This window comes from Physcomitrium patens, chromosome 2 (genome assembly GCF_059467195.1).
Source record: "Physcomitrium patens ecotype Gransden chromosome 2, ASM5946719v1, whole genome shotgun sequence".
NCBI classification, from domain to species: Eukaryota; Viridiplantae; Streptophyta; class Bryopsida; order Funariales; family Funariaceae; genus Physcomitrium; species Physcomitrium patens.
The window spans coordinates 14548274-14570748 of NC_143411.1; the positions used below are offsets into that span (position 1 = coordinate 14548274).

The 22475-nt window shown below is 33.8% G+C and overlaps 2 protein-coding genes across 2 annotated transcripts; one reads left to right on the plus strand and one right to left on the minus strand.

Moving 5' to 3' along the window:
• Window positions 1-12: 12 nt before the first annotated feature.
• LOC112275849 (uncharacterized) lies at window positions 13-5371 on the minus strand. The gene is made up of 2 exons (XM_024506531.3): window positions 4883-5371; window positions 13-3528 (listed from the first exon to the last, which is right to left on the minus strand). The coding sequence occupies exons 1-2, from the start codon at window positions 5083-5085 to the stop codon at window positions 633-635; spliced, it is 3099 nt and encodes a 1032-aa protein (XP_024362299.1). The 5' UTR covers window positions 5086-5371; the 3' UTR covers window positions 13-632.
• Window positions 5372-8718: 3347 nt separating this feature from the next.
• Window positions 8719-10320, plus strand: LOC112295646 (uncharacterized). Its single transcript, XM_024547494.3, has 2 exons — window positions 8719-9238; window positions 9603-10320. Exons 1-2 carry the CDS (start codon window positions 8939-8941, stop codon window positions 9978-9980), a joined length of 678 nt encoding a protein of 225 aa, XP_024403262.1. The 5' UTR covers window positions 8719-8938; the 3' UTR covers window positions 9981-10320.
• The last annotated feature ends 12155 nt before the right edge of the window (window positions 10321-22475 follow it).

Here is a 22475-nt window from a genome sequence, read left to right on the forward strand (position 1 = left end):
TGGAAATGCCACTTGCAAAGTAGTTGTCCACGTAGACGTTACTGAATGTCGCAGCAATTACATTACTCATCTGAGCATTTAAGACGTATCAGCATCTCAGTTTTTAAACAAGTGGCGCATATTAAAATAAATTTAAAAAAAGAAAGGAAAAAAAAGATGTTATCCAACCTTCGTCCTGTAAGAGAATGGAACTTCCATACCACCTATAAGTGGCACAGCTTGAATAGAAACTTTCTAGCCTCTAGAATCAATGGTGAGTTAAAAAACCCGACTGCCAGCTAGATTTATGAACAGAGGGGAGTAAGAAGATTCCAGTCTACCAGTTTCTGAGGCAACATTTTAAATGGTCAAGAATCACCATCCACTAGGTGGATTGAAAGTCTTAGTAGGAATCCAATTCAAAATCCTCAGACCCCCCATCGAATATCGAATGCGATCTAAAGTTACAGTCTTCATTCTTCTTCCTGCGTGGGAAGACCTCAAGCTGATTGTTCAGTAGAGGCAACAGGACAATGAGAACTGTCCTTGCCGGCATCTCTGAACTCCTCTATATACCAGGAAAATTTCCGAAAATCCAGCCCACAATCAGCGTCCGGGTTTGCTAAGGTAAGATGTCCACCAGTAGCACTAGCTCAATATAATTCAGTGGAATTGAATTTTGCGAAGGCCTCTTTTAAAAGATCAAAAACCTTCTCTGCAATATATTTTTGTTGCACGGTAGCCCCTTTCTGCTGCACCTTGTCAGGGTGAACACAAAGAATCGCTCTCTGATAGGACTTTTTCACAGAAATACCTGTGATTAAGTCCGTCAAAGACACGGGTTTCCAGTTGGTATCTGGCCACAGTATCAAATGCAAGGACGAGAGTAATGCTCGCAAATTGCCTTCTTTGCCAGTTGCCCAGCGCCGTATTTCAGCGTCCAAATTTCCAGCGGCCATACTCCTTTCGGCTTGTTCCCTCAGCTGGGCCTGATCGCGTTCATTCTTTTCCCTCAGCGCCTGTTGCGCACGCTCTAACGCTTTTTGATGCCTCTCAAGCCTCGCTTTGGTTCTCTCAGCACTCTCTCCCGGTATCTCTTGAAATTCATCACCTGTTGGTGCAGTCTGTGTCAGTAAAGTTGTCCAATCATCGACAACCTTTGGTTGAGGTTGAGGTTTCCTGACGGGTGGAGTAGGAGCTGGGGAGCTTCCCGTAGAGGAGTACACAGGATTTGAAGGCGAGGGCCGTCGAACATCGCCACCAAAAGAAGCAGCAGGTTGATGGTTAGGCGGTCGCTGTTTTGGCTCACTAGTTGCCCGACTACTTGCACCAGCAGACCGAGATGGTTCAGCCGCACCTCTTTCTCTTTCCCTCCTCCGGTCACGCTCTCTGTCCCGCTCTCTTTCTTTCTCTCTCTCCTCCTTCTCCCGCCTTTCCTTCTCCCTTTGTCGTTCTTCTTTTGCCCTTGCTCGCTCCTCTCTTTCCTTTTGGTCCTTCTCTCGCTGCTCCTTTTCTCGAGCACCATCTCTCGCTGCAGCTGCTCTCTGCAGTGCGGCCCTCTCTGCGCGCTCGCGTGCTTCGGCAATCGCCCTCTCAGCAGCAGCTTTCTCCATCCTGTGCTGTGCTTCCTGGGCAGCTCTTTCTGCTGCTTTTTTGGCTCTTTCCGCACTCTCATCAGTTTGCCGAGCTGCTGATGCCCTCTCTGCCCGCTCACGTGCCTCGGCAATCGCCCTCTCTGCAGCAGCTTTCTCCACCCTGTATTGTGCTTCCTGAGCAGCCTTTTCTGCTGCTTTCTTGGCCCTCTCTCCAGCCTCACCAGCCTCCTGCTCCCTCAGGCGGTCCATCTGTCTCTCCCTTTCTCGCTGTCGTTCACGCTCTTTCTGCATCCCAGCTCTTTCCCGCTCTGCAGCCTCACGTTCCTTCTGCACCAAGGACGCTTCTCTTTCTCTAGCCGCGGCTCGTTCTCTAGCCAATTCAGCCTCCTTCGAAACATCTGAACCATTTGGTCTACTTCCATACACTGGAAACTCGTCAGATCTTCCCCTACTTCTTTCACCTACACTGTCCTTGTGGATTCCAGAACTCCTTGGGATCCTTGTCCTGTCAGAACCAGGCCTAGGAGGAGCTCGTGAAGGGGGGCGTGCTCTAGAAGGCGATGTTGTAAGCTTGACATCGTCAACGGTCAGCCAATTCTCTTCAAAAATGTCTACAGGCACTTTGTCAGTATCATGCTTCTTATTAGCTCCTAAGGAAGGCTCGTCAAACTTTGGCTCGCTATCGAACTTTGGCACAAAGCCATTCGACTCTGATTCCGCCGTGGCTTCATACCTACCTGATGGGTAAGTGGGCGATGCAACTTCGGGAGTTTCCTTGGGATTCACGTTAAATGGAACGCTGCCGAAGTCCCTCCTTGACGACTTCTCATCCCAAGTTCCTGAATCTTGAGAACCTTCTCTGCCATGAAAAAGAGAGCGATTTGATGCTGTATCCTCATTGGACTGTGACGTGGCCACAGGTGAGGGATGAGGAAATCCGTCGAAAGGATCAACCGGTCCACTTCCATTATCATCCTGATTCTTTGATACGTCTGTTGTATTACTACTGGAAGATCCAGAAGCAGGAGGTATGTAGAAAGGATCTGATGGATCCGCATAAGCAGGAGGAGCTGAGTCTTTAATAATCTTAGCAAAAGGGTCTTCCTCTACGGCAGAAGAGAATGGATCATCATCAAGTGTCGGGGAGGTATTCATAGTCGGAATTCCACGCATCTCGTCAGCATCCAGGGGAGTCACAAGAGGTACTCCTCGAGATGCATCAGCATCAACAGTGGCCTTGGCAGGGGGGATGCTGCCGAAAGGATCTGATGGAGGAGCTGGTGTTGAGCTGGGGATGTTACTAAACACATCGTCATCATCTGTGTTTATGATTGGAATGCCCCGCATTGCATCTGCGTCTGCAACAGGTTTCTTTTTTCCTTGGTCGCCACCGCCAAAACCTGGTGCATAGTCATCGAACAGAGGTTCAGAATGCCTGGATCGAGGCGGGCTAGAGTGTTGAGGTTGGTTTGACACTGGTTGCTTAGGACGACCTGTAGACGTCGAAAATCCTCCCAAAAGGTCACCATCGAAAGAAGCGTGCAGCGTTCCTCCTCTCGGTGCAGGTTTAGAGGCACTGAAGTCCCAATCATTATCAAACATTGTCTGAGATTGGGTTACCTTTGGCGCGGGCCTCGGCATGCTGAACGTACTGAATGGGTCGTCTACCTTCTGACTCACAGAACTAGTCTGCGATGAAGTTCTAGTACGACCATATCCTCCAGAAAATATATCATCCAAAGAACTGGACGGAGTGTGAGCAGTTGATTGTGGTGGCTTGGAGGCACTAAATCCTCCCAATAAATCATCAGTAAAGGAGTTTTGACTTGGTTGTGGCCTTGATCCTGAAGCGTTGAATCCTCCCAAGAGGTCACCAAAGGCATCATTGGACGAGTTCGTTGCCATTGGAGGTCCCCCAAAAACGTCATCGTATCCAGCTCCTGAATTGCTGCGCCTGATCAATGTAATACCCCCATTCTACAGTGAGAAGTGTGATCCTGAATTTGTATTCGAAGTGAAACAGTACAGTTTTACAGGGAACAAGGAACATACAGTTACATTTCAAGAATAGCTAATCACAAAATTTTCAATTAACGATAGACTCAACTATTTTTCCTACATTTACGACTGCTGGTTTCAGAGGCAAGCAAGCGAGAAAGACTTCAAGACCTACACGGATGACATATGAACCAACTAGAAATCAAAGATACCAAGGAGGCTCCGGTTCATTATGCCCTGAAAGTAAATCATGACTGCACGTGCTGATTCTGAAACTAAGTAAAAAATAATCTCAAACTATAGCGGAGCATTCCGTTACCTCAAAGCTGTTACCTGCCTCCCTCGCAAGCATAGAATAAAATGCACCGTGCAGCATTCTAACAGACATAGCATCTCATTACAAAAGAAAAATTCAGATCGTAAAGGGCAGCTGGACTAGGCACACGTCGGCATTTAGCCACGTCATTAATGCCTGCACCTAAGCGTTAAAAGAGTGTATTATGGGCATTAAAAGCCAGTTCTAAAGTTTTTAGGCACGCCTTTGACAACAGCCGGCTACATGATTCAACTTGCGCTCTGAAACTGTGGAGCAGAAAGAAATGGTGGAAAGTGATAGATCGCCAGAGGATACAAAAAACCAATAACTCTCTTCGAATGTATAGCCATAAATCAGCCAAGAGCTCAGTCTAAAATAAATTACCGATGTTCTCGAAAAGCACATATCATTTCTCGGTATGGCGTGAAAAGCAGAGCGTGACTTCAGAGGTTTCATGTGCAGTACAAGTAAAAAGAACATGTTCCAGTATGCACATGAACCCCACGACAACCCAACTCAGCATGCAATTGCATTGAGTAACATTCATCATAAAAACAACGCACTCACTAAGAAGACAAAATTTAGGTTCCTTCTCAAGAAAAATGCAGACAAATGGAGTTCGCAAACCCTACACAATGTCCACATCCATCCGCCAAACGACTCCGATCGGGGCAAACAAAGCAGCATCTCAAATACCTTTAGAAGCAGATCTCATATCGAAGGCCAGTCTGACTCAAAATACTCACAAGCATCGATCTACTGTAATCTCTGTTGATCACGCCACGCCACATCCTCCCATCTTACCTCTACCTCGTGTCGTCAGCATAGAACCCCACAACAGAAACTACACATATCATATCTCTCTAAAACTGCACACCGCTCACAGCCACAACAACCAGAATCCAGGGGGCCATCCCCAACATTGTATAACCCGGTTGTAAGAAAATGCCGAAGTCCCCACCCTCATGCCATTCAAAACCGCAAAGGCACACACCTAACGCCGGTCCCGTTAGCGGGCGAAGAGTTGAAGACCGAGTTGAAAACGTCGTCGTTGTTAGCCATCCTAGGTGCAGATCCAGACCTACCCATGCTCCCTCCGGTCGATCCAGCTCGGCCATGGCCCCCCGCCATAGGCGCGCTCTTGCCGCCAGGTTTCAGCCCATAGTTCCGCTGCAATATATTGGCGAAGTCCTCCATCTCCCACAATCCACAAGATCCGCCAGCCACTCCCCAACCCTTCCTCACCACTACTGCTCGCCCTCACCTGCCGCTCTGTAGCTCTTCCTCCTCGTCCACACTTCACTGAGTTGCGCGTGTCTCCTATCTAAAAACACATCGATGGTCACAGACCAAACCCATGAACAACACAAGTGAGCGGAAGAGGAAGGGGAGGGAAATAGGATGAGTAGAATGGGGAGGAAAATCGGTAAAGAGACAACATCAGAGAGGCAGCAGCAGCAGCGAGGCCATAGCCACAGAGAGGCGAGGGGGGGACAGGAAAATGCCGCGTGAGGAGAGAGAATGATGTGTGGACCAAGCCAGTGCAGTGAGCATGAGAGCGTCTTTGGTTCGTTGGTTCGTTGGTTAGTTCGTTCGTCGGTTCGTTGGTTGATTGGTTGGTTCGTTCGTTCGTTCGTTGGTTCGCTCGTTGGTTCGTTCGTTGGTTGGTTCGTTCGTTCGTTGGTTGGTTCGTTCGTTCGTTGGTTGGTTCGTTCGTTGGTTGGTTCGTTCGTTGGTTGGTTGGTTCGTTCGTTGGTTGGTTGGTTCGTTCGTTCGTTGGTTGGTTCGTTCGTTCGTTGGTTGGTTCGTTCGTTCGTTGGTTGGTTCGTTCGTTCGTTGGTTCGTTCGTTCGTTGGTTGGTTCGTTCGTTCGTTGGTTGGTTCGTTCGTTCGTTGGTTCGTTCGTTGGTTCGTTCGTCCTCTCACTCGTTCGTTCAGCCGTTCGTTCTGACCCCTTCCCCGTTGGAGTTGTCCACACAACCCCCGTTTCACCTCTCGAGCCTGTGGGCCCATTGGCATTTCCTCCTCCACATCTACGCTAGCTTCAGATTTTACAATTGGGTATTCTTTTGGGGAAAGTGCATCTTCACCTAATTGTAGATGTTTCCTTGAGGTGGGTGTCCTTGTTTGCATAACCCATTCCATGAAAATCACTTTATTGAGTTTCGTCAAATAAAAAAATATGAGGAATTCCTTTATATGATTGTGTGAGTGCATCATGCACATGAGATTGATTGTGTAATTGAAATTTTAGAGATGAAACTGTTGCACTGATTGCACATGGAAATGTATTTTTGAAATCCAGGCCATGAATGGGTTAAATAGAACTTCATCCTAGTAAAGTGTAAATTTAGATTTTTTTTGGATGTGACTCATTTATAAATGATTGAAGCTTTGTAAAGTATTAAAAGAAAATAAGATATTTTTTAAAGCTTTTACATTTTTTTTTTAATTTCAAAAATATTTACTGAAAAAGTTTTTAAAAGGTCTCGATTTACTTATTTTCACTATGAATTCTGTAAACAATTAGTTTGTAGATATGAACTATCTACACATATACAAATTATTTTAGAATTTTCCACATTATATACACATCATATTCCCTCACCACCTCAAAACTTCTTTTTTAATTTAATTTTAAATAAAAAAAAATTGGGTTAAAATTTCTTTCTTAAGTTTTATATTTTGACATGATATTTTTATTTTTATTTTTTAAAATACTTTAAATATCTTAAATGCAACATTGTATATTTTTTATAACACTATTTTGTATATATAATAACCATAAGGCTAATATAAGCTTGCAAGTTTGTTAAAAAAATATAGTTACATTTTATTTGTTTTCAATTGAAACTTTGTAAAGTTGTATTTTATAGATTTTATTTTTTTAAATGCACAAGACAGAATCCAAAATTTACTTGAAGATGTCTTTTTTAAGCTATTGGTCTACAAGTCAAGGAATTTTTAATCAAATATCACAATCATTTCTACAAAAATGCGTTGAGTTTTTAATACCAAGTAAGATTTTATTAATACAAAAATTGTACTGGCAACATTCAAATATCTCTTGTCTTACCTCCTTATTTGTATTGTAATAAGTAGATTATGTAGACGCTTTAAAAAAGATTCTAAGAGCAACAGAATGTAATATCACTTTTGAATATGTTAAAAATAACTTTTATTAAATAATAAGACTAAGCAAAATAAGATACTTTTGATATTATTTATAAGATTGCCAACAATTAAAATTTATGGTTTTAATTTTTAAAGACTACGTGTATTTATATTAACTATTAATAATTCTTGATTATGAAATATCTATATTATTAATTAACCATTTAAATTTTTGGTCTATTTATTAAAGACTTAAGTTTCATCCAACTCATGACTTTTTCAAAAAACATTATGATGTTTTTTTAAATTCTTATTAGGAAACTAAGTATGATGTACTTTTAAAGATGAATGTTTAAAAAATCATCAATATTCTTGATATGGCAAAAATGATAATATTTCATGCTAAAGTGATTTTTAGTTTGTCATTTTTGTTAGCAATTTTTATGTTAATAAAATTATGTGCAATAATTTTATTAACTTCAAACTCCTATTCAATATTATTTTTATGTACCATTATCTTACCATCTTAGAAAAGATGGTAAATACATATTATTTTAAGTACTACGGTTAGCTTAGCATGCAGTAGTAGTGTTATAAGTGCTATATGCAGAAAATTTATACACTTTGGATAGAATAACAAAGATTTTGTTTTTTTGTTTTTTTGTTTTTATATATATATATATATATATATATATATATATATATTTTAAAATATAATGACAAATTTTAGCATCTTACATGATTAAATTATTTTTTAATATGAATTATTTTGATATTTGAAGACATAGTTTTATGCAAATATGAAATACTAGATGATATATTGCTATGACAATACTTAGAAGAAAATTATAAATTTTTGGAAATAAAGAATATAAGCAGAACATCTTTAATTTTTTAACATGTGATATATTGTAATAAGCTTGTGTATATCAAAGTATGTTTTTGGACAAGTCTAGTAGTTTGCAAAAATCACATTATAAACTAGTATATTGGTATGTTATTTTAAAATGTTATACATTTACATACAAATATTTTAAGGATATGAGATTTTAGACACCTTTTCATAATCAATCTTTAAGAAAAATTCATAAAGATATATGGATATTTAGAAAGACTAAATAGAGGTATTTTTATTGTATGTGTGTTCATATATTTAAAAATCCAATCAAATATTTAAAATACAAATACATATTTTTGATATTCTAGAATATATGTACTAATTTGTAGAAGTTGTAGATATCGTTTTATAATTTATTTTAACAAGAAGCCTTACCATTGCCAGACATGCAGAACCACTATTACCATTTTCCAATTTTAAAAAAATTGTCACACTCACAAACACACAAACAAACACACACACACACACACACATACATTACATATATATATATATATATATGAATGACTTAAATCACTTAAATTTTTTCTGTTTTTATTTTTATTTTTTTGTGTGTTTTTTTGTGCTGTTTTGAAGCCAATTGTAAACCTTGGACAATCTTTTTGCAACATGTTGACTGAAGTGCAAACAGAGAGTGAACATTCCAATTTCCTCCCTCGCGCTCCTCCAATGTAAACAGCCAAAACACGAAGGCGATTGGTAACGGGCTGATATCCGGATACTCAGGAGAGCTGGTTAATACCCTTTCCCTGCGAAGCACTAACACGGGTATTAAACCAGTGGAGAACCTGTTACTGGGTATCATCAGTGAAGGCAAACTGGACTGGTGCACTCACATCGCTCCGATGGTGAGATTTGCATTGTTTTGTAACGGAGACATTGATTGCTTCGTGATGTGGTTTGTGGGATTTTCGTGTTCATGGTTGTTAGGTAGCAGTGGTTGTGTGCCAGTCAACTTAGTGGAGCTCAGATCATTTTGAAGGCTTCCTTTGAAGTATTCTGAGGTCTGCGGTGAAGAGATACCGAGGTTTTGGAGGCGATGCCAAGGTACACGACGTCACAGACTTACACAGATGGGAACACGCAGATTGTGGCGCTACCGGAGCCAGGAAGTAGAGGGGAAGGGACAGGAAGTGGGTTAGGAGCGTTGATAGCGGTACCAAGAGCTGAGGGTGGAAGCAAGGCAATTGTTGAGTACAAAGCGGGGGAAGAGACAATTAAGCCCCTTGATGATGAGGATTTGGAGGTCAAGCTGCGGCGGATCAGTGAGCAAGTGCCGGTTCGCATTAGTAATACCTCCGGGAGTTCTGCTGGATCTGGGTCTGGCGATTTTCATCAGGTATGATTTAACTTTAATCCTTGTACAGTTGCCTTTGGAGGTGTATTGAACAGGTTTTAGGGTTTTCTTATCAATGCACAGAAAAGAAACGTGGGATGAATGAATGCTTTGAGTAATGTGCTGCAGGTTATTGCATGAAGTGAAACATACGCAGAATGGGTCGACAGGATATTAATAAGTAATTTACATAAAAGAAATTACAATTTTTAAATTTTAAACTGATAGAATCAAATACATTAATGAAATCAAATAAGAATCTGGGAGAAGGTTGCTCTGGTAGTGCATAGGAAATAGCCACATGCATGGTTTTTATTTCCAAGAAAATAAAGCACCTAAGAAACTGTTGTTGTGTTGATATGTCCAGTACCGACAAATGCGGAGGAGGGAGCAAGATCGCCTAGCGCGTATGGAAGTTGATTATCAGAAGAGAACTGCGGAGCGAGAGTTTCTTTTGCGGCGAGAAGAACGTTTACGTGCTGCCGAGGAGCGAACTGCGAAGAAGCGGGCGCTTCGCCAAAAGAAAAAAGAAAAGAAAAAGCTGAAGAAATCTAGGCTCGGTCCATCGTCTGCAGAGGGTCACGATGGAACTCAATCTGCCTCCCAAGCTGCAGACACCAATCACTCAAACGACATCAAAGATGAATCAGACGGAAGCGGCGGTTCAGACGACGATGATCTGAGCAAAGAACAGGAGAGGCTAGGAGCACCAAAAACACAACATATATCTGAACGCACTACATGAGCGGGTCTCTCCAGTTTTTAAACTAATTTTGACGAAGATCGTGCTGTAAAGATATAAGAGGATCTTATGAAAAACATTAAAGCGTAAGGCATTGTCAATGGGAGGTTTTTCATTTACGCCATTGGTTTTGAGTATTTACAGCGGTGAGTGTGGAGGAAATTTTAATGGATGGAGTAAGTTTTGTCGACCGAGCACACTTACGATGCCAATGTAGCTACTCAAAAGTGTATCATAGAGCTAGTGACAGTGTTCTTGAACTTAAAATTGTTATGCTATAATCTCAGCTTTTTTGATAATCAATTGATAGTTGCAGGTGGAAATTGACACTGTGCTAGTTGTACCTCCCATTTGTATAGCTTTTTCTCCATTGTTGGTCCTCTTGTACACTTTTCTTTGGTATACTGACGCACAAGATGTGATGAACTGTTATGTATAAATGTTTGGCACGAATTGTTGATTCCTGTCCTTGGAGGTGTCTCCTCGCCTGCTGCAAGCTAAATTGCAGATACATGCATAATGTATGATCAAGAGAAATTGTACGTCTCAAAATTGTGGCATTTCTATGAAATGCTACAGTTATTTCCAACGCCAGAAGATGTTAATTTAAACAACAGCAGATGATGTTACACTCAGTTGGAAGGGCCAAACACTATTGGCAACCCTAGGCTGTAAGTTCATACGCCATCGAGTTTGTGAAGGCTGCAATGGTGATCTATGATCTTCAAAAGTGTTCAACTTTATGTCTTGCAGAAACTCAGTGCAGTTCTGTGACGAAACGCGAGTTAGTCAAGAAGCAAGGTGTAATGAATAAACTGCAGAAAGTGCTCATGCTGCTTGCATCATTACATCTCTCATAATCGTCGAGAAGAGTTAATGCTTGTCAATGTAATGTGGTGAAAGACTGCGCCACCGTTTGAAAGCAGCTCCGGTTTCTTCACAAGAGTTCGTGGCAGTTTCTGCTGATATGAACAACACGAATCAGATGAGGGAATATGCCAGGGAGTTTGTAAAGAACATTTTTGAAACTGCACTGTGAAGAATTAATCGACAAAGGAAAAGTCTCTGTAAACCTGGGATTCGTTCATGGCGATTGTGAAGTTGGGCCTCCTGATTGTTCTAGCCCTATCTGTCTGCAGCAAATTTAGTTTCCTTCCTTCAATGGGAGCCTTCCTCTTGGAACATGTAAAAGATAGTGGCTCTAGTAGTGTTGGTGATACCCAACCAGCGCCCTGGTTCATCCACCAAACATCCCATCCCTTTGGTATTAGGGTTAGGTGAAAAGAAGGAAAATTATGCTAGTGCAGTTTTATGTGGTGGGTAAACTTCAACTTGTATGTAATCTTTGTCTTAATACTTCATAAAGGGGTAAACTTTAGAGAGATAGCAGAAACTAGAGAGAAATCCTTGAATTGTGAGATAGGAGAGTTGAATAAGTAATCAAGAGCTCTAAACTATTATTTTTGGAAGCTTAAGATGTCCGCAATCTTGAAATAAGAGAACAAGTAGGATATTATAGAAACAAAGATGTCAATAATTTCATTTTGAGTATCCAGAGTTGAGAGATTCTACACTGAGATACAAGTAGTAGAAGGTAACTTATTATATTAGTAACAAATAATTTGATTGGAATAGTTTTACAACATAATCATCCAATATATACATTGGACATGTTTAGAAAGATATTCAATGTAAGAGACCAACAACAAATAATACTATTGACAAATAAGTTGAATGGAATATCAATAAAAGAAAGGGGAGATATTAATACTTATCTTACAAAAGCCATGGATATAAAGAATCAGCTAAAGGTTTATAAGTGTCTTACTTGCAATGGTTTTACTATACCATGTAGATCTCCACAACATTAAAATATTAGACCATATTTTTGCTATATGTATAAAATACCAAATCATATTGCTTGCAAGTGCTCACAAAACTAATATCAAAATACTAACATCAACTATGTGGAAGGAAAGACTTATAAAGGATATGGTGACAAGATTGTTGAAACAAATTTTATTGATTATTAAAACAAAAACTAATAAGTTGATTCACAAGCTACTAATTACTTCATAAGAAAAATGTAAAATCTTCAAATGATAGATAGATAAATCTCAAATAAATTAGTAAGAACAGCAAATGGTAAGTTGTGCATGATTGAAATTGTTGAATCTATCAATGTAATTTCATATTATAGAGCAGTGAACTTGTATAATAATTTTATGTGTCGATGTTCACTTGCAACTTGATATTGATAAGATCATTGATAGACAATGATAAAGTAATTGTTTTTATTTATTTATTTATTATTTTATTTTAAAACTTGATATTAGATAATAAATCTAATATAAAAATAAAATAACAAGTAGTAGAAATCATAAAACAAACTTTGTTAATTTCACAATAAAACAACTGATCCTAAAGCTAACTTGATTATAATAGAGAAAAATACAAGATTATAGTACAAAAGATATAAACACTTACAATATGTTAGATTACAACATTTATTGTAAGGTAATCAAGTAAAATAAGTGTTGCTATTTAATACCATTTGAGAGACCTATAAAGATTGCTTAATGGAAGGACAACATTAGGAGTAATTTCTAAAGGCTTCACTATATTGTGCTAAAAATATACTTCAACTTGTCTATTCTAATTTAATTGGATCCATAAAAACACCTTTCTTATAAGAATTGAGAAACTTTGTTGTCTTTATAAATGATTATTCTTGCAAAAAATAAATTTATCAAAATAAAATATTAAAAAAATTAAAAATTTAGATTATAAATAGAAAGAAAAATGGGAAGACAAATAAGCAACATGAGAACTGATAGAAGAGAAGAATACTTGATATATGAATTCAATAACTTGATTAATCATGGAATAGATAGATAATTCACCATAGCTTGTATCTTGCAATAAAATATGATTAGTGAATATCAAAACCAAATATTAATTAAAAAATCATTCTCAATATTAATTATTTAGCAATTAATTGGATATTTTAAAATTGTGGCTATCTATATAATTAATTATTTAATGAATCTAAATTCTATTATAGCTAATTATGATATAATTCCAAAATAACTATACTACAAAGTTTAACCACATATAAACCACCTTTGAGTCTTTGGTTCAATAGCTTATCTATACATCATAAAAAAAATCAATCAAAATTTGAGATAAAATCCATTAAATATATATTTATAAAATATGACAATCATATAAAAGTTTACAATTTTTTTTATTCCTTCTATTGCAAAATATGCATCAATTGTAATATTATATTTGATAAAATATTCATAAATTTTGACTACATCAAGAACTTCTTAACTCCTATAAATAAACCTAAGTTGTTTCTAGAGATAGAAAAATTACTTGAGGATTCACTTGAAAATAATCATTGATTAATGATTGATTAAATCTCAACCCTTGAGAATAATGATTATAGAGATGATAATAGCTCAAATACTCCTCTATCCACATTAATCAGCAATTCACTCTCTCTTTCTCTAAAGGATACATCTACTTGCACACTCCAATCATATATAGAATCAATTAATTAAAAAAAAACATCCTATCAAAAATAAAAAATCCAATAAAAAATATAAATATAATTATATGTTTATAGTAGAATATAACATAGAACCTAGAAACTATGAAGAGGCAATTCAATAGATTGGATGGCAAGAAGCCATCAAATATGACATAGAATCAAATTGTAAAAATAAAATATAAAGACTAGTGGATTTATCAAAAATATTTTTTAATATTAATAAGATAGATCTTCAAAGAAAAATTAAGATATAATAAGAATATCTAAAAATTAAAAGTCAACATAATTGTCAAAGAATATAAACCAAAAGACGGTATTAACTTCTTCAAAATTATTGATTCATAGTTAAAAGCTTATAGCTTTGGTGTCACGAATATATATCTCTTGTAATTGTTACCTAAGTAAGTAGAATTAAGTGAAAGTAGATTAATTTCATTATACCTTCTAAAAAAGTCTCATAGATATTGTTTTGACTTTACATATGTTTGTAGTTGATTGATAGGTTAAAAACTTGATCAACAAGCTATCCATGTACCACATATGTTGATAGCTTGCGGAACAAATTAACTATCTGGCGGCTATATAGAAAACTTGTCTTACAAGTGAAGATATGTGTTATACAAAGTCAATGTGTTTTTAGAAGTCCTATAGAACGTCGCCATATAGATCCTAGGTAGATAGTATATATAGAGGCAAGAATGAAGCCTTCTTCACTCTTATCAATTCTTTTCTTGTTTCTAGTCTAGATTCAATAATCTCTACTTTTTTTGTCTTTTGGAAATAACTATTCTAATTTTTTTTAATATAAATATTATTTTATTTCTATTTTATCACTTTTCTTTTGACACAAATTTTTCAAGTTTATACATCTTTTTTGAGTTTGTATCCTTAATAGATTGACAAGAGTACTCTTACAATATTAGAGCTTTGTCTTTTCTTCATTAAGAGTATATGCTATTGAACAAGAAAAGACTTGCTGTTGTCAAGAAGGATTGTATTTATATTGTGGAAAAGTTAAACACATTGCTCAACATTGTTCAAAGAAATGATGCTACTATAAAATGAAGAGTACAATTGTCAAAGATGAGAAAATTTTGAAAAACAAATTTATCTTGCTACAATAGGCATTGTGTGGCTAGAATCTTATACAAATGAAGGTCCTATCTTCTCCTTATTTTACAATAGATATGCATTTAGGACCTAATAATCAAAAAGCCTCTGCCTTGATAGATTCAAGAGTTTTAGCTAGTTTCTTAGATGAAGAGTTTATTAAAAGTCATAGAATATCGTTAATACAAAAAATTAAATCTGTACATGTAGAAGTCATAGATGGCCGTCTATTATCTTCTAGAGATATTGCTCATGAAACACTTCTTATAGATATAACAATAAATAGTCATAATAGTTGTATAATTTTTAATATAATTAGGTCTCTTTTTAATCCAATCATTTTAGATTTATTGTGTTTAGAAAAGTATAATCCTTTGATAGATTAGATTTCTTATAAACTTAACTTTTTTTAAAGTACTATTAATAGTTTTATAAAAAGCCATGAATCTAGTGTAGCCAAATCCATACTTATAGGTACAAAAACTTTCTTGTATGATACAAAAGAAAGATTGCCTTTTGTTATTTATGACACACCTATTTTTAATAATGGAAAGACTTCAAATGACATTCCAAGTTAATATTAAGATTTCTAAGATATTTTTGATAAAAAAATGTAGATATTCTCTTGAAACATTATGCATATGATTGCTCAATTGACCTAAAAGAAAGAAGTCAGTCACCATTTGGTCCAATCTATAGTTATCACAAAATGAGTTTCTTGAATTCAAGAAATATATTAACAAGAACTTAGAGAAGAATTTCATACATCATTCAAAATCTCTTGCTGAAGCTCTTATCTTATTTGTGAAGAAAAAAGATGAATTAGTACAAATTTGTATAGATTATAGGAGATTCAAAAAGATTATCATAAAAAAAGATATCCTTTACCTTTGATATCTAGACTTTTTGATCAACTAAATCAAGCTAAGATCTATACAAAAATAGACCTATGAAAAGTATACAACTTGGTCTACATTAAAAAAAGAGATGAATAGAAGACTTCATTTTGAATAAGGTATGAATATTTTGAATATAATGTCATGCCTTTTTTATTCACAAATGCAAGAGTTGCTTTTCAAAAATTTATGAATGATATTTTTCATAAGTTTTTTGATGATTTTATTGTTTGTTACTTAGAATATATTTTAATCTATTCTAAGAATACAAAATAATATGAAAATCACGTTTATTATGTGTTACAAAAACTTAAAGATGCAAGATTATACTCTAAGTTGGAAAAATATGTATTCCATACTATTTAAGTTGATTTCTTAGGATATATCATTTCCAACAAAGGACTTATAATAGATTTGAAGAAGGTTCAAAGTATTATAGATTAGAAGATATCAAGAATAATAAGAGATAAATAAAATTTTTTAGCCTTTGCCAATTACTATCAGATCTTTGTTAAGAATTTTTTTCAAATTGTAGCTCCTCTTACATATCTTATATGCAAAAACAAACTTAATTGGAGTAAAGAAGCTTAAGCATCTTTTGAAGCCTTGAAGTCAGCATTTATTTTTGCACCAATTTTATATCGTGTCAGTTTTTTGAAGGCATTTTTTTATGAAAATAGATGCATCAGATTTTGTTATGGATGGTGTTTTGTTACAAATAGTAGAAGATGACAAGCTCCATCCAATAGCTTTCTATTCTGAGATATTCTCAATAGCCAAGATTAACTATGAGATCCACGATAAAGAACTTCTTGCAATCATGGATTTTTTTTAAGAATGACATCATTATCTAAAAGGCACTTCTAATCAAGTCACCATATATATATAAATCACAAGAAATTCTAATATTTCATGTTAGTATATGTTTTTAATCATCACTATGCTCATTCAAGTATGCTTTTGTCAAGATTTAAATTTAATATCACTTATCAACCAAAAAATTAAGAAGATTTGTCTAAAGTCTCTTTTAGATGTTTTTATTTTGCACGTAAAGAAGGAAATATAATTTTTCATCAACAAAGATAATTTTATTGAAGTCAAAATAATTTCATCTTTAAGTAGTGAATTCAACATTAATTATTGATTCAACTTTTTTCAAAAAAATTCAATCAACTATGTCCTCTGATTCACTTATTCATGATATTAAGAATACTTCTTCTAAGTCTTGTGATACTTCTAAGTTTGAATTTAAGAAGAACCTACTTTATTTCAAAAAATGCCTATATATTCCAGAAAGAAAAATATATTTACGTGTTCTTCAAACATGTTACAACTTTCCAATGGCAGGATATTTTGGATATAACAAGACTTTGGAGCCAATATCTAGGAATTTTTGGTGGTTGCAAATGTGAAAGGCTGTAAAAGACTTTATTCAATCATATAACATTTATTTAAGGTCAAAAATTCCTTATCATTGACCTTATGGATTTCTTCGACCATTATCTATTCTAGAATAATGATGGTTTTTTATTTCTATGGATTTTATTATGAATCTTTCAGTCTCAAGTTCATATGATTCTATATTTGTGATAGTGGATCATTTTATCAAAATGATATATTTTGTACCATGCAAAAAATCTATCATAAGTAAAGAAACTACCAAGTTTTTTCTTGATAATATCTATTGATATCATGGATTACCAAAAGATATTATATCAAATAGGAAGATTCAATTTATATCAAGATTTTAGAGAACTCTTTTTTAAGTTTTTAAAGGTAGAAATAAAGCTTTTTTTGGCCTTTCATCTTCAAACTAATAGATAGATAGAAGACATTCATCAAATTTTGGAGCAATACTTAAGGTATACTATCAATTATCAATAAGGCGATTAGAAAACCTTCTTGTTATTAGCAAAATTTACTTATATTAATATGATGCATTTTTCTATGCATCAAACATCTTTCTTTGGTAATTATGGTTACTATCTAGAATTTGATACTTTTGACTTTTCAAAAATTCATAATCTTGCGGCAAATAGTTTGGCAAATTATTTGTCAAAGCTACATGTAACAATGAAGGTATAATTAAAGGAAGCTCAAGAATGACAAAAGATCAATGCGGATGCCTACTGAAAGAAACAACCACAATTCAATGTAAGTAACAAGGTATGGTTACTTTTCGTAATATCAAGACTACTTGTCTTTGTGATAAGTTGGACTACTATAAGCTTGGATCTTTTTCTATTTGTAGACAAATCAATCCAATTGCTTATCAATTACATCTATTGGAGTCAATGAAGATCCTTCCTATCTTCCATATGTCTCTTCTTGAATCATACAAGACTGTGAACATATCAAGAAGAAGACAAGTTTCACTTCCTCTTATAGAAGTGGATAATAATGAAGAATTTGAAGTGGAAGAAGTTCTAGAGGCAAGGTGGTGCCAAAATAAATTGGAATATCTTGTCCATTGGAGCAAATATGATATTAGTGAATACACATAGAAGCCAACAAAAAATCATGCAAATGTAGCAAAGGCAATGGAGGCTTTTCATTGACAACATCCATCAAAACCAACATAAAAAATAGTAAGTCTTTGCTATAAAAGAAACAAGGTCCAAAAAAGATTTCATTCTACTTTCTATTTTTATTTGTGATTTCTATATATTTCTGAAATTAAAGAAATGAAGAACCAATATCTAACAGATTTAATTCAAGAGCCTTTATTTGCTGACTTGCCAAATGAAATATTGTAATTGTCACAACCTTTAAGATGATGTAATGAAGATGAAGATCTTTAAAAATGACATGTTCTTTCTTGAATAGATGGCAAGATAGAATGCGTTTGGTATCTCAATCTTGGAAGGAACTCCTAATGTTTGGTGATTTTACTAGAGATAGAAATAACTCTTTGTAGTGTTTCAAATGTTTTATTTGAAGGAAGTTATGAAGGCCTTAACAACAATCAAATAACTGGGTGGTCATTTTGCCCTAGTATGGGACACTATTGATGGTTTAGAAGCCTTATTAACTCTCTTTGAAGAAAACAAAGATTAGAATATCTGACAAACATAATTTGCCACATCTTGGATTTCCTCAACATATGATGAACTCTCTTTGTGAAACTTGTTCCTTGAAGGAGGGATAATGTCACGGATATACACATGTAAATCAATAATTATCTATGTGATTTAGATAAAATTAGGTTAATTCTATAATATCTTCTATAGAAGCTTCATAGTTGCTACTTTGACTTTATAGGTGTCTATAATTGATTTTTTAAGTTAGAAACGTGGTCAACAAGTTGGCCATGTGCCACATATGTTGGTAGCTTGAAGAACAAGCTAATTATGTAACCCACATATAGAAAACTTTCCTTGTAAGCTAAGCCATGTGTCCTACAAAGGCAATACATATTAAAGGCCTTATAGAACATCACCATGTTGTCATGATATACTACGACTATATAATAAAATTATAATCAAAATTAAAAATTTAATTAATATCTAATTATTTTGATTCAATAATAATTCAATGTATCTAAATATGGCTATTATAAAAGCATCTTAGTTTATTTTTTTATCTTAATAATTAGTAGATTGAAGGTTGGTTAGTACTTTTATCTTCTAGGCTATAAAGACTCTTTTATTACCTTAGAAAGACCATAAATTAATAAAATCAGATTAGAAGAGATAAATAATTAATATGGTTGATACTAGGATTAAGTTGAGGATAGGATTGGGCTAAAAAATCCTTAGAATAGGTTAGATTGATATCCAAGGTTGACTGTTCATGAGATAGGGTTGAAATTAGAGCTTTCGCTATTAAAATAGTTGCCTAAGACAAAACAAGGTTTCATTCAAAGATCAGAGATTAGGATTTGAGAACTAGGTTGAAGTTTTTTTCAAAGACATAAGGCTGGTTTTGATAGGATTTGTTGGAACTTTAAAATTATTGTTAAAAATCAAGGTTTGTATTGGCAACTTAGAATTTATACAATAAAATTAGGGCTAGCACTCTTGGCTAATTTATAAAATTAGTATCACATCTATAGTTTAAATTTTGATAGTACTTAGTTAATTAGGTGTGATAAGTGCATATAAAATTTTGTGATAATTCAATGATGAAATTGAAAGATATTTGGATTTCGGTACAAGAATATATTAGAAATTGGTAATTTAGAGTTGAATAAGACTTCTATGATATCTAAAGATCTACTAGTTGGATCAAGGTGAAATTTGGCATAGTCTTAAAAGACTTAAAGATCAAACTATACATGTATTTTGAATTGAAGTTAATAGTTGGAGAAGGAGAAATTATTGTTGGAATATTTGTATCAACTTTCAAATTAGCAGCGAAGTAACATCAGTGTGATTTTTGGATATTTTCTAACAATTTGTAAATTAGATTAGAATAAATTCTTGTTAAGTACATAAAAAACTTATAGTGGCATTTGTATGCAAAATTTTGCTTCAAGTGAATGGTTAGATTACAAGCTATAATTTGCTAAAGCTTAGTAATTAAGATTAAAGTTTACAAAGAAAGTTCAAAATTACCTAATTATTAAAGTAGTAAGGTAATTGGAATTTATGTATGGTTGAAATTACTAAAAAGAGTATTTTTGATCACTTTGTATTGGATTTAAGTACTTTTGAATTAAAATTCAAATTGCATTCCTCTCATAAGGATGAAACATATTAGGATTTTTGGATATTTATAAAACACAATCCTACCTTCTACAACTAGATGCCTAGCACAATCCCAAATAGGACGACACATATTATGACAAAGTAGCTCCTAGTTAGATAGTATATATAGAAGCAAGAGTGAAGCCTTCTTCACTCTTATCAACTTCTTTCTTGCTTTTAGTCTAGATTTAAGGGTCTCTAGTTTTCTTGCCTTTTAGCAATAGTCATTCCAATTTCTTTTTAATATATATACTACTTTATTGCTATTTTGTCACTTTTCTTTTAACATAAATTTTTTAGGTTTATGTATTTTTTTCTAGTTCATGTCCTTGATATTCCTCCAATATGCACTATCATTATCATTTTTTTATGGTATGCCATTTTATTACTCTATTAAAGGTACTCAAGCCACTTTAAGTTGTTGTCAATAAATTATCATTGGTGACATTTTTTTTTTTTTTTTTTTTTTTTTTTTTTTTGGTATATTATTCTTTTGCATTAATTGACTTTGAATTTTTATTTTTTTTTATCCAACTTTAGTTCTCTCTTCTTGCAATGAGGCTAGTGATAGTAGTCCTTTGTATATGTATAGAATAGTCTTTATTTTTGTTTTATCTTAGTTGACATTATCTTTGTTGCAAAAATGTTATAAGAATAGTGAAGAAGATTTTTTGGTTAACGTAGCTTCTCCTCTTGGGGTACAATTGACAATTTTTTTGAAGTTGGAGTTTTCATGAGATGTATTTCCATTCAAATTCTATGCCATTTATTGTAGATAAAAGATGAGAGTATTTGAATATTTTAAAAGTTAGATTCAAGGTTATAAAGATGTAGAATATAAAAGCTTTAGAAAACAAGAAAAGATAGAGGAGTTTCTATGGCAAAAAAGTTAAGTAAAATTAGTATTTAAAGCTATTTTTAAGGTTAAATTTTTTAAATTTTGTATATTTAAGCTCATACTTCTTTTTATGTAGTTAATTTTCTATTGTAAATAAAATTAATAGGACTTAAAGATTTTATAAATATATCTGCTTGATGTAAGTACAAGGAGAGGAGAGTGTAACTTACTTCAATTGTGCCATCTTGATACTTGTTTCTAATGAGGTGATGGTCCAATTCAATGTATTTTGTTCTTTGGTGCATAATAGGATTTTGGACTAATGTAATGCTATTCATATTGTTGTATAATAGCTATATAGATCTTTTTTCATCAAGTTGTAGTTCTTTGAATAATCTACAAAAGTATGTGATATTATAAACAACTTTACAAAGAACATAGTATTTTTCCTGTATAGAAGAGAATAATATGATTGATTGGAGTTTACTTGATCAATGAATTGGTATTAATCAAGTTTGTATAGAATTTCCAATGTAGATTTTTATAAGTCAATATCTCCCATTCCACTTGCATCAACAAAGGTAAATAAATGCCTTTTGTTATTGGTAGGATAGAAGATATTATAATCCATTGTATCTTTCAGATATTATACAATTTTTTGCAACAACAAAATGTGTAAGTTGTAGCTTGTTTTTATATCTTCATACTCTATCAACTATAAATTATATATCATAATAATTAATTACTACATACAATAACTTCCTTAATAGGCTTTAATACATTTTAGGATTGACTTGAAGAATCTTGATTTTATATTATAGTTGAGTTATAAAGGATGCTTTAGAATGGCTAAAATCATTATAATAAAGTTTAGATTTACCATCTTTGGTGAAAGTAGATGCCTTTGTTGGTGAATTATAGCTCAATTTTTAAATCTAATTTTTATTTCTAAGATTTTTTATTTTAAATATATTCATCAACTTCTTTTTAAATTTTTGAATATAGTCTAAGTTTTTTCTTATAATAATAATTTCATCTATATATATTAATATGATGGTATATTATTGGTTATGTATTTTAAAATACATATTTGGATCCTTCTATTTTTTTGAAGTTTCTAGTTACATTATAATTTAACAACATAACAATTAGGTGAAAGAAGAAAGTAAGTGTTTTATTATAAAAGAGCCTAATTAAAAGATATTGATAAAAGATTGGAAAATAGTAAAATCTTGTAGTGTTAAAAATATTTTTTATGAAAATGAATGATACTTACTTTCTATGGCCATAAATAAAGAAAAATAAGGTAGATTAGAAAAAAAAAAATATGAGCATATGTGAGAAAAAATTAGAAGTTTATTTTAGCAAAAATTACTTCAAAAAAAAATTGATACATGAAGAAGATTG

What these genes read in the sequence shown, in the direction of transcription:
- LOC112295646 (XM_024547494.3), top strand. Translation starts at nt 8,939, where the DNA reads ATGCCAAGGTACACGACGTCACAGACTTACACAGATGGGAACACGCAG. An exon ending in GGTCTGGCGATTTTCATCAG is followed by an intron (nt 9,239 to 9,602) that starts GTATGATTTAAC and finishes TGATATGTCCAG; the next exon opens with TACCGACAAATGCGGAGGAG.
- LOC112275849 (XM_024506531.3), bottom strand. Translation starts at nt 5,085, where the DNA reads ATGGAGGACTTCGCCAATATATTGCAGCGGAACTATGGGCTGAAACCT. An exon ending in GCTAACGGGACCGGCGTTAG is followed by an intron (nt 3,529 to 4,882) that starts GTGTGTGCCTTT and finishes TACATTGATCAG; the next exon opens with GCGCAGCAATTCAGGAGCTG.